Here is a 12,689-nt window from a genome sequence, read left to right on the forward strand (position 1 = left end):
AAGTGTTTTATTTTCTCCAGTCTTTTCAGGTAAGTTGGAAACATAATCACCATAATCACACATGGTTCGTGTTAAATGTTGAGCCTACCTGAGCAACTTCATTTGTGAGTTTAACATTCTTAGCTGCAGCAGGAACGCTGATTGAAGCCCTAACAAGAATGTCTAGATAGTTCATTTTGGAGTATTCCTGTTTCAAAATAAAGTATGGGCATTAGACACAGAACAGGAAAGAACTACGATCTCTCAAAAATGGTAGGTAAGCAAGCTTACTTCTAAGAAAGTACTGTTCCACAGTCTGGAACGCAGCACAACAGATGCCTTGCTGTCCAAACCATTCAGGGGGCATCTTATGTCCACGCAGCGTGCATTCGTATTGCAGTCCTGCAATTACAGATTTCTACATGTAAATAAAATCACATCCTTACAACTTGACTACAAAAACCCTAGGATTTAAGGTTGCTTAAGGCATTGGATGACATGCATCTTTATGTACAAGAAGCAAATTTGCTTGGACTGAAAGCAATGGGAAAATATGATGATGATACTTTGGTTTAATGTAGGTAACTATACAGAAATTCTTTTCTATTCTTCTCTCATCAGAAGATAATATAAATGAACCAAGTCCTAAAAACACCAATATTTGAAAATTAAGATGGAAACAAAGCAAAGAAAGATATCTTCTTTCACCCTCCAAAGCTCAGAAAACTCCTATTAGGAGTGAAGGGAGAAATACTTGAAAGAACTGTAGTTGGTGTGATATGCTTACCAAAGTCTTGTATTTTCTTTCTGAGAATAAAGAAAATGTTTTGCTGTCTATAATCTGCTTCTCTGCAACCTCACGTTTCTTCCTTGAGTTATGGGATTCCTTTAAAACAAACAAAAAAAAAGTAAAAACTTTTTTTAGTGGTATAGCACAAGTATTTCTTAATTCTGGCCCCCCCCCCCCCACAGAAGCAGAGAAACGAAAGAAGAGTTCAGTTAGTCTGCTTTCTTGCTCCAAAATTGGCACACGAGTGACATCACTGTATATCCCTACTTATCTACCTTTATTGCTAGTAGCAGAGTCAGGACAATCACTAGAATTTGAGATTAACTAAAGAACAGATCCTCTGACTATTCTCTTGTCTTTTTAACAGGTGGAGGGATTTTTAGTTCTTGTGCATGCAATTTTCATTGTTTATTAAAATTACAAGTTTTCCCAGATCACGTTGACATTTTATGTAAACACTTTGGAATAAAACTTGTTAATTCCTTTTCCACAAGAAATGCTTTTAGTTACGTCAATTATGTGTATTATGTCTGTTGAAAGTAACTGGATTGCAAGTATGAAAACGAGGGCTCAGGGTTTAGAAAAAAATTTTGCCAAGTAGACACAATGAAGAGCTATGAAAGTCTCGTTTAAGAAACTTTTTTATCATATTTGTTGTAAATGAATACATTTAAGTACAAGCCCTATTTCCATCAAAAAAGTCTACGGAATTCCCCTAGAACTGGGAAGCGTTTACTGTTGCTTCCCCTTTTTTATGTAAGAACAAACAGATTTCAATAACGTTGCTGGAATGCATTAAAGCAAGCAGCAATCTCATCCTGTGCAGCATGTGACAACAGCGTTCACCTGCCCATCGCAGGTAAAATCAACATGAGATAGATACTATCCTATAGCTTACATTGTTAGCCATTATGCAGTCTCCTAGTAAGCTTAAACCTTGACACATTGTTTATGTGTTGTGCCTGTGAGCTGCTTAAGACAAAAAATTCATTCTGGAGAGAAGCACTTAAGCCCTAGTATTGCATGCTGTGATGCTTTAACGTTGTACCAATTCATCAACAGGAGAAGACCGGGTAACATACCGTAACACGCAAATAATTAATTTCATTCTGGGGTTGACAGGAGACTTTTTCCAAGCCTTTGGAATCTATTTTCATCAAATAAAGCAGCCATTTGCCATTACTAATTTCTTTTGGCCACTGGATGTCCAGAGAAGCTGTGCCAAATGTTTTAAGTGGCCTGCCCAAGTTAGTTACCTGTTGAAACAAACATTCTTTAAACTGTGAAATCTGATTTAAAGGGATTTTCTTTAAAAAAAAAAAAAAAAAAAAAAAAGGTTCTTGACTTCAGCAAGTTTTAAGCATTTGGCTAACAGGAAATTTAAAAGCTGCTGAAAGACTGTCTAGATACAGCATGAAGACAAACCATACGCTAAAACTAGCACAGCTGGATAGCAATTAAGATACAGCACTTAAACATGTAAAGATTAACATTCCATAACAAGTATGATAAGCCATTGATTTTTAGAATCCTATCTTCATAGGAAACAACAAGAGCAACTCTTCCGAGTTAACAAATCATTCCATTGATTCCATTGCGTAACTGATGAGAATTTCAACCTTAATAGAAACTCTGACATAGAAAGTATACTTTCTCAAGTACTCCAGTAGTTTGGGAATTGTTTCCCAACCTGGTTTTGCTTTCTTAGCATTACTGTTTATGAGAGCAAGTTCTAAAACAGATATTCTAACTGTTTCCACATTACTACACTCGGTAAATAAGGAGGTACAGAAGGAAGTAAAGGATTTGAGAGAGACAGATTTTAACAGAATAATCCTGACAAACTACTAAGCACAAATACAGTGGTGCTTGTATTAGTGATGTGGGAAAATAAGTCTTTTACTGCTAAACATAGTTTTCACAGAACCAGAATCACTTCCCTTAGCCTTCTCCACAGTCCTTGATTTATTAATTAGGCTAAAGGCCAAATGGATGAACTGGACCCACACGTTCCAAACGGCTCCTGTGTAGTATCCTCTCGTGCATGGTGAATCCTGCACGCGTAAGCATCCATACTCGCCATCTGTGTGCATGAGCTAGTATCTGGGCATGCCACACTTAGAATTTTGGGTTTAAGTTCTGCCCTCTACCGGCATGGAGTTTTATATGCTGTACTGTGCATGAACTGTTCTAAAAAGAGCGTGCACAGCCAGCCACAGGCCACTTCTCAGAATACGATCAAAAAATTTCAAGGCCTGAGGAAGCTCTAGTCTGCAAGCAGAGTGCACGTTCTGAACAGAAAAACAGGATTCTGGGACAAGAAAAGCTGACTGTAAATCCAACAACTTTTCCAAGTATCCATATACATAAAAGAGAGAAATCATTCATTTGATTAAAAGCAGCTCTTGGCATTCATCTAAATTACTCACTCTGAATTCATACTCTATGAGGCTTCCAATATTATCTTCAGATTTTATAGCACTCTCACCGACGATGTTACCTCCAAAGTATACCTGAGAAGGCTTAGCAACTCTGTTCAGTTGCAGGGTGGGGGAGAAGGAGAATAATCAGATTTTAATAAAGGCTGCAGTAAAGGTGCTTTTCCCCCTGCCTCTCCCCCCCCCCCCCCCAACACACTTATTTGGTATGCTATCAGCACTTACCCAGTGAGTGATAAAAGCAGTTCAATAACCACTTTAGCACTAGCAATGATTGGAGTCGAATTAACTTGAGTGCTTGTTCTACAACGAAAAGGAAACAATGCTGTTTATTTTACAAAATCAGCAGTTTTCCCATGACTGTTAAATGGCCTTTATGAACCAAACAAATTAATTCAAGATATTTAGAAGTATTTATGAAAACTCTGCAGGCATGCACACGTACACCCATGCACGTACACCCCCCCCACCCCACCCCCCAAAAAAATTCTTACGTTTCCAACTTCAGATTAATGTCCAAGTCTGTTGTATCAACGTTAACTTTAGTGGTACTCAAGATCAGATAAAAGGTGACCTAAACAAAAAGGAACATCCATGCAGTATGTAAATATTGTATAGAACATAGTACTCCACACAATATTATAGAAATGTACCACCATGTTCAAAAGTTAACAAAGACAGATCCAAATCAAATTTCCAGATAGGACACACAGGAACTTTGGAAGACTGCAGCTGGGAATCAGATTTTGTAACTTGAGTAAAATAGGCACAACTTACATTGGAATTTCTCTTGAAAGGATTTCCAAGTTCACACTCTGCTTGAGAACCATTTTGGTTAGCGCCACAGGTTAGCTGTTTTTCCTGAATTAATGGAATATATTTAAAAGTGAAAACATGCTAGAAATATTTTAAAATTTGAATATCTTTTCTCTTAAAAAAAAGAAAAAATACTTACAGGATAACCCCTCATCTCCCTGAAAGCAGAGTAAGTCAGACTATCTGGAAAAGTTGCAATTAGTTTAGCTTCGTATGCATCTTCACCATCTTTTTGTGGATTTTTTGCATCAGATGGATTATTTGTCACTGTTATTTCCAGAGCAATATCTTTCTGATCTTTCAGAACAAGCACTGGCATGTCATTTTCACTGCAGAAAGAGAATATACATGGTTTTGTGCATTAGGAATACAAATGCATAAGAAAGTTTGCTCTCCTGAAAGCCCTCTTCAGCACTTAATAACTTGAATTTTAGCAAGGCATCAAATCAAAACTTACATTGGTAAATAGGTAAACCTGTCTTCATTTCCTTCTCTAGTACAAAATCGGTACTGCAGTTTTAGATTGCTGTGACATTCATTGTCTTCTCCACATCCTTCTTTTAAGAACTCCACCTAAATAAAACCAAAGCACTTTTATTACATACCATATGATACTAACGTAAAAGAAGATTGCTGGTGTGCACTGCATAAAGCAGCCACAGGGAGCTCAGAGAGACTTTTTTGGTAAAACAATATCTTAACCTGACTCTGCTTCTTGCCTTAGGGAAGTCAAGAGAGTTTTTCTTTGTGAGGCATAGACCTTGTCGCTGGTAAATGAAAACCATGACTGGGACTAAAAGGCAAAGTTAGATAAAACTTGGTGGTTTGCCCTTCTGAAAGGAGAGGTACACCTCAAATGAGGCAAAACATCCTTAAGTCTTATTCTTCAGTGTGGATTGAAGAAATGGGATCTTTTACCCACAGTGCTCGCTCTTTTACATCACCGATGCAGAGCTCTCACTCTGTTAGAGCATCCCAATCACATGAAAGTTAGACTGAGCAATAGTCTGGAATGTGGGACAAGTGATCACAGCAGGAGATGATGGATTCTCATTTAAATCCAAAGCATGTTTCCTCCTAAATTTACTGGGGTCTGGGGGAGAACCCTAACAGTTCTCTCTGGGGAGAACCATCCTCACTTTTGTTACAAGAGAAATACAGGACCAAGTTCCTAACGTTTTGTAAAGCAAAATATAAACCAGTAGTCATAAGTCCAATGCCACCCCAGTTATTTCCTTTGGTCATAATTTACTTGTCTATGCCCTCTAAAATTTAGTAACTTTGTAAAGTGCTTATTTCTCGGAAAACATGCTCTAAGAAAAGCTTACTTTTGTGGTCTCTGTTTCAGATTCATCTGAGTTTAGAATTGGTAAAAGATCCGGAAGCGCTCTTTCTTTTTTTATGGATGGTGAGCTAGACTCCAAGCCAGCAATTTTCACACTAACCGATACAGGAATGGGGCGCAGCTTGTCTTTAATTTTTTCCTGTTAAAATATTTTAAATAGCACAATTAGTGTAGAGTGCAGAGAAGAAGAAGAAAAACGAACAAAGACTAGCTTTTGATACACACTTTGTAAAAAGCAGTGATCTCTTGATACATTTTGCAATGTTAAAACTATTCACTATAGAGAAATCCAGCATTTTCTAAAAACATGCAAGAACACAAGGATCTCAGAACTACTTTTTTTTTTTTTTTTTTTTTCTCCTGGCTTCCTGGTTTAATTTCTCTCACAGGTAAGAACTACTAAGAACAACAGATGGTAACTCAAGCAGGTGAAACTTGCACTACAACAGTAAAATGACACACTTTCTCACTATTCCTCAGGGTCAAGCTTTTTAATTTCCTGCAGCCATGCGGAACATTGGAGGGTAATTACCCCTGAGCCGTTGATAGAGAATTTGATCGGCTTTTGGAGCAACGTCACCTTTAAGGGACCGTATAGCAACCAAGACAGAAAGCACGTACAAAGCTTTCTTTTCCTGCCCATTCATCCCCTCCAAAACCTGTGGGTTAAAACTCTTTCCCTACTAGCCAGTCATGCTACAACAACTACTTGTCTTCCAACAGCTCTCCATTTTTGGCGCTTATTCCCTCTCTGTTCTTCTAAATTAGGTCAGCTCTGTTGACCTTCAGGGCACACTGCAGTAGCTGAAGCTTTTATTCATGCTTTAGAAGAAAGGCAAGAGGAGGAAGCAACACGCGTGCAGGGAATAGCAAGGTACCACTTATTTAACTATGGTTGTTTTATATTGCACGTGACTTTTCAGTTACATATAAAAAGGTACCGTGAGGTTGAAAGCAAAGCATGCATTCGAATGTGTCTAAATGAAGTTAAAACACTCTGCCTTACCTGTAGTACAAGCTTCGTTGATACACACTCTTTTGAATTCTGTTCCCTCAGGGTTGTACTTGCAGTAAACTGGTCAGACAGATGGTCTTTAAATCGTACTCTAGATGGCAGGCCTAATTGCCTCCTCTCATTTTCTGCTTCAAATGTATAGCTGATCTCTAAACGAAGAAAAAAAAAGTAGGTCACTATATAGAGGAACCTTTGCCATATCAATAAATAAATTCTGGAGGTACGATCTTACAACATTATTCCAGAAGACTGTTTCATCCAATGCTCAGTTTTACAAACTATTTCCAGTTATTTACAAAACCTTCTCCATCTGTCAGTTTTGTCCCTCTCCAGTTGAGGGCCACATTCCTCATGCATGCATCCAGAGGGAGCTTCTAAAAGAAATCCTCCTTTTATTCCAAAAGTATTGTGTTACTTTGCCAGTATTCAGTGCTGGCTGGAGGAGGTAATTGCTATTGAGGGGCCAGTAGAGGGGTAAGATGCAAAACTTTTTAAACACTCTGACCTAGATATCCTTAAATTTCTGTTTTGTCCCAATTCCTTCTTAAAGCAGCTAGCAGGATTTTGACATCAAGTACACTGCTGATTTTAACACTGAAAACAAAAGCGTGTTCAGCGCTCTTCAGCTATGTCTGCTGAGGTACCTTTCGATAGAGCTGAGCTCTGCGCATCTTTGAATACCAAAGTGATTAAACGTTACAATGCCTGGAACAGTACCAAACACACTACATCTCAACAGTGTGCAGACTAGCACGCCTCAGCCACTTCTGAAAGCTGTAAGTACTACAGCAGTTGAAGGACCAGGTCCTTATTCAGGTACGTCCTGTGGGTTTTGCAAGTAACTGAGAAATTCAAACTACCCAGGAGACAGGTTTCGGCTTAAAACCCTTCTCATCTCTCAAAATCCTGCAAAGCTTTCTGAGCTGCAGTAATAGCAGCACCCTGACAACTTAAGAGAAAAAACATTGACATTAAAAACTAATACTGTACATTTTTAAATACATTTATGGCACAGCCTTCTAGGCTCCTATTAATAGAAAGATTTCTTATTTCAGTCACAAATTTCCATAAAGCTATTTCCATCAATACAGAACACTAGTTTATAGGGTAAGTCTCCCATAAGGAAATAATGCTTATTAATGAGATATGAAATGGGCATTTAAAACTATTTTCTAAAGCAGCACTGACCTGGAAGAGTGCATAATGGTTCTCCGTCTCTTTGGCAACCATTTGTTCATGGGTAATTATGTTACCTAGAAAGCTTCTCTTCAGTCTTTTACCCACAGAAATTAGTAACACGCTAATTTTGTTTACATGATTCTATACCTTTCTATAAAAACAGATACTATGATACTGAGGGCGCTGACTGTCCTTAGTACTAAATCACATTTTAAATTTGACAATCACAGTTTTGGAGAAGTCACTGTAATTTAAATTGAGTGCTGTTCTTCCAAAATCTCTAAAGAAAAAAAAGCATTTGACAAGCAGATAAAAATAATATTTATCTTCAAAACTTACTTATTCTTGGATTTAAATCACGAGGGTTTGCAGTGTATTGAAAACATGCTTTCACATCCATCCTGTAAAAAGCGTCAAGAACTTAAAGTTAACTTTAGTAAGGTATGGCCCAACAGACTGAAAAGTTTTAATAGTCCACTGAATGACGTTATCAGTCTTAACACTGTGATATTCATGCTATAACAGTCATTTGCTGATTACTAAACTGAATTACAAAGCAGGGAACAACATTTAATCTACAATTAGAAAAAATATTTTATTTGCTTTTACTTTTCTACCCATGAGAAAGCTGTTCAAGTCAAGATACTTTAAATGTTAAATTTTAACAGGCCAAAGAGTAAGTTCACATAAGCGGCAGTGACGTTCATTTTCAAATTGGACACTGTGAACAGAGTATACTCCACGATATGTCTTCAGCACAGAAGTCACAGCAAATTTAAAAGGTCAAAATGATAACACAGATATATTTGTTTAACCTGCATGACTCATGTCCCCTCATAACAACATCAGCACTTATTGAATTTATTGAACAAATTTTGACAACACAGCTCAATACCAGCAAGCCTTCTGACACAATGATAATAAAAAAAAAAAAACCTTACTGTATTTCACTAGGTTCCTCAGAGTTCTTTCTCTTTAGATCAATTCTGTCAGGATGTACTGTAATGCTTTTCATAATGCTTATAACAGGCCGAGATCTTGGGGGGGGGTGGTGGAGAATGCAAAGAAGGGGTAAAAAGGAAGGAAAAGTTTCAGTTAAAATTAATGAAATAATTCACGCGATTCCTTTGTTCTTTTCAAAGGAAGCAATTCGCCACGAAGACATGGCAGGTGCATGTTCAGAGTTGCAGTTGTTGCAGAGAAAGACATGCAGAGATTGGCTCTGAGAACAGTTAGAAGCAGAACAGAGCAATTTAAAGCTAAGCAAGTCACAAAAATGACTATATAATTGTGCATATTAAATACCCGATGGGGGAGCAGGTATATTAACATAATGTTATGGTTGTCATTTTATACAAACATAGAACCCAAGAAATTCAAACCCACGCCAATTGTAATTCAGCCCCTAGGAGGAGACTATAGATACTCAAGTCATTCAGGTCAGAAGTCTGGATGGCCATGGAAGACAATGTTTTCTTTTCCTGACTCCTCTACATGTAAGCTTCAACCATAATCTAGCGTTACAACTTTTCTTTTCCTTTCCTTTTTGGCAGGAACAAGAACAGCTGATATGAATGAAAGAAGCAGCTGATCCTACTCTCATGGAGGCATCTAAGGGTTGTTTAAAGTGAGTTCTAACAGGCCAATAAGACATCTCATCCTTTTTTTTTTTAAGCAGATTTCTTTTACTGGACCACCCTTTTACGGTTCAGGAGCATAAAGCTTTTTATTCTCATCTTCTTTGCAGAGGTTTTTGTCCTTGTCAGCAAGCAACTAATGCTCCTTTTGAGTAGAGCATTAAATAATCTAATCAACTTCCATTCCACCTAGTTTGTTCTCACTTCCACAAGCGACATGAGTTGCTTCTGTTGGGTGCTGTTTCAGTGTATTTAAGGGTATTCCAGTTATATACACAGATACTTATATTAGAGAAGGGATCATCAAAAAGTAGTAGGAAAGCTCACTGTGCCTGAAAGGTGGAGCTGTGTGCATTCCCAGAAGCTCAAATAACCTGTTTGGGAAGCCTCTGCCTCCTGCTCCTTTTGGCCTTGGCAACAACCCACCAAAGCCTTGAACTTGGTACAGAATTCACAGCTGATGAGGAAATAGTCCTCTCTTTCCTGCTCTTTACTAGTGATTCAGCTTAATGGTACATTAAGCAGGGAAAAAAAGGGGGGGGGGGGAGAGAGAGATTGGTAAAAGACCACGACTTCATCTTGGTTCATCCCTAGTGAAGGCATGTGCTACAGAAATGCACAAGGAGTCTGCAGGGCTCTCTCATGGCTGTTTTTATGGACCCCGTTGAATCCTCAGCTAGAAATAGCAGCCTCGCTTAATCTTCAACAAAGCACAATTAGATTTATGTAACAGCAACAAACAAAAGCTCTAGAAAATGTATCAGTTAACTTCTCTTTTCTTAAGGGAAAAGAATTAAATATCACCCTTAATTCCATCAAAGGACGTGGGCATCCAATAAGTTACCACATGGCAAAACTAGGGTACAGATTTACTACACACATCAGCACTCCATAGTAACTGTCCACCTTCACCCTCTTACCCTATATTAATTGTAAGGTAGCTTCTCAGTGAGAGGAAAAGGATTAGGTATCAGAACAATTTATAGGCGTTTTTCTCCCAGAGTTGTTAACCTCTGGAAAGAAAAATATTCTTCCAGGCCTAACAGCTCTTTTGTTATTTTCAAGCAGTTTGTTTTTAAAAAGCTATGAAAATAACATCTTGGTGTAATTAGTTACAGTCCTATACATAATACCTGAACACAGATACAGAATCTGAAAGAGAACCAACAGCAATATCAGGGTAGGAATTTTTATCCAGGTCCATGTTTCCAGCAATAGAATAACCAAAGAAATTGGTGCCTGTTTTTTCACCATCAAGAATCTAAGGAACAAACAGATCGATGGGATTAGGACATTCAAAAGCTATAAAAATGAAATATTTACAAGTGAACATGATTGTTTTATCCCCCCGCCTCCCTCCAAAAAGGACACACACACAGAGGAAGTAGGATCTCTATGTTCAGGCATATGACACTGAAGAGCCAAGATGAATTGCTTTTCTTCCATGCAATAGCAAAGAAAGTGTAATTTTAAAAAATCAATTATAGAAAGTGTAACTTCTAGAAAGTGTAATTAAGTTCCCTTCTTGCCTTGCAAATTGAGTGGTCCGCTAGGGAAAAAAAAAAAAAAAAAAACACACACCTTCAACAATTTGTATTAAAAAAAAAAAAAAAGTGAAGTAGCAGCAAAAAGGAAAGTGAAGATATTGATTATCTTCAAAAGCAGATAAAATATTATGTATAGGCATTTCCAAAGAAGAAATTCTCTACTAATGTGACCATACTACCTGAATCAAGAGCAAAGAATTACAATTCTAATAATTCAGAAATCCTAGAATTTTTTTTTTCCAAAAAAAACAGAACTTGCACATCTACATGCCTTTTTCCTTCTCAACATATTAATGGTACCAAAGGACTGCCTCAGAAAGAAGGCTGCACATTAACATCAAGAATTCCTCATCTCTGAGGTGAGCAGTACAGTCTCAGCAGTTTCTGACGGGTCCTGTAACTTTTCTGCATACCCACTACCCCACTTAACAGTAACAGAACAAAAAGGGATAGTCCTCTCACACCTACAGTTTTATCAAGACTAACTATACACAGTAAAGGTTGGTTAATTACCTGCGCTGGTTTTGTATTTATTCCACTCTTGGATCCATGATAAATGTATACTTTGCCAAAACCATCATATGGAGCACCTACTGCGATATCTGTTGAAAATAAATTATGGTATCTAAAATAATTCTCAGTCTTTTTTGCAGCTTTCAATCATGATAAAGCAAGATGTTCCAAGTTTGGCATTAGCAAAAAAGTCATGTACATTCTTATTTTAATCATCTTTCACTCACCTGGAAATCCATCCTGATTAATGTCTCCGATGTTTTCAACTGCAAGTCCAAACATTGAGTCAGTGGTTCCATTTAAGCGAACAGGTTTTACCCCTTTCCATTTGCCTTGCTGGTTAATGTAGATATACACAGCACCACCAATATCTCCACTTCTGTCAAAATACTGCGGTGCTCCAACAACAATGTCTTGCCACCTTAAATTGAAAGAAAAGAAACACTATTTTTACAGAACTGTGAAAAATAACTAAAAATACTTGATAAGGACTATGGTCTCAAGGTCAGCTAGCCAAACTAAAGCTAGCTGCTAAACAAAGATCGTTAAAAAGTACATAAAACTGGCTCAGCAACAGGAGCTAACAGTGGCTCCACTGACGTTACAAGCTGATTGTTCTCCCTTTGGGACACGTAAGGATCTTCTTGCACCTTCTCTGGGTATAAAATTTGTTTCTTGTTTCTTTGTTTTCACCAACTTTTTAAGTTTAAATAAAATTGTCTTCTGTTAATTGTTCATAGACATTTTGTGTCCAAGACCTCTAAAGTAAATCAATAATCCTGTGACTAAAATAGACAGTGTGTCCTGCCTCATTCTCCAAGATGTTCACCTCCAGCAAAACACGGAAGATGTGAGTTGGTACTCCTTGCATTTCTAATGTGAAAACCAAATCAGAAATAAACCAGGTTTGCAATCTTTGCCATTCTTTATACAGGCACCACGAGCAATGGCCATACCCGTCATTGTTGAGGTCCACCACAGCAACATCATAACCAAAAGAAGAGGCCAGCCCTTCTCCTTCAAACATGTGCTCGAGTGAAAGCGCTCTCTGATTTTTCTCTTTTTTCAGTAAAACAACTGCTCCACTGTGGTTGGCTCTTGGTGCACCAGACACAAAAGTCATCTCATTTGGGGAGACAATTCCTTTACCAGAGTCTAAAGAGAAACCTTTAACAGAGAAAGAAATAAAGACATGTAAATAAAGGCTTGCATTGTTAATAGGAAAAATAAATTCCCCTACTATATTGAAGTGGTATATTGGATAGAAGCTTTGTCTAAAACAGAATATATGATATACTGGGAATCCTGCATTTTTATTTAAACTGGTGGGTGTGTGTTTACAAGCCTGAACTGCTACCTTTAAATATTTTCCACACAAAATATATTGATAAGAGTTTCCTTGCTCACTCAGCTCTATTTTTTGTAGACAC

At 37.6% G+C, this 12,689-nt stretch overlaps 1 protein-coding gene and 1 long non-coding RNA gene across 8 annotated transcripts in view; one reads left to right on the top strand and one right to left on the bottom strand.

Annotated features, from left to right (window-relative positions):
* ITGA6 (integrin subunit alpha 6) overlaps positions 1-12,689 on the bottom strand; it is a 65,996-nt gene that overhangs the window by 4,877 nt on the left and 48,430 nt on the right. For all 7 annotated transcript variants that reach the window (XM_068948579.1, XM_068948576.1, XM_068948574.1 and 4 more), the window contains 18 exons: positions 12,216-12,426; positions 11,487-11,680; positions 11,260-11,348; positions 10,333-10,460; positions 8,504-8,599; positions 7,902-7,963; positions 6,375-6,532; positions 5,352-5,507; positions 4,481-4,596; positions 4,163-4,352; positions 3,985-4,068; positions 3,702-3,781; positions 3,433-3,510; positions 3,199-3,301; positions 1,852-2,025; positions 767-865; positions 271-381; positions 89-187 (listed from right to left, as the gene is read on the bottom strand). In XM_068948579.1, the coding sequence (XP_068804680.1) occupies positions 89-187; positions 271-381; positions 767-865; positions 1,852-2,025; positions 3,199-3,301; positions 3,433-3,510; positions 3,702-3,781; positions 3,985-4,068; positions 4,163-4,352; positions 4,481-4,596; positions 5,352-5,507; positions 6,375-6,532; positions 7,902-7,963; positions 8,504-8,599; positions 10,333-10,460; positions 11,260-11,348; positions 11,487-11,680; positions 12,216-12,426 (2,228 nt within the window). The remainder of the gene's footprint in view (positions 1-88; positions 188-270; positions 382-766; positions 866-1,851; positions 2,026-3,198; positions 3,302-3,432; positions 3,511-3,701; positions 3,782-3,984; positions 4,069-4,162; positions 4,353-4,480; positions 4,597-5,351; positions 5,508-6,374; positions 6,533-7,901; positions 7,964-8,503; positions 8,600-10,332; positions 10,461-11,259; positions 11,349-11,486; positions 11,681-12,215; positions 12,427-12,689) is intronic.
* LOC104148523 (uncharacterized) lies at positions 6,137-11,373 on the top strand. The gene is made up of 3 exons (XR_695135.2): positions 6,137-6,242; positions 6,934-7,068; positions 9,116-11,373. It is a non-coding gene; the product is annotated as an uncharacterized lncRNA (long non-coding RNA).

The sequence above is a fragment of the Struthio camelus genome, chromosome 6 (genome assembly GCF_040807025.1).
Source record: "Struthio camelus isolate bStrCam1 chromosome 6, bStrCam1.hap1, whole genome shotgun sequence".
Classification (NCBI taxonomy): Eukaryota; Metazoa; Chordata; class Aves; order Struthioniformes; family Struthionidae; genus Struthio; species Struthio camelus.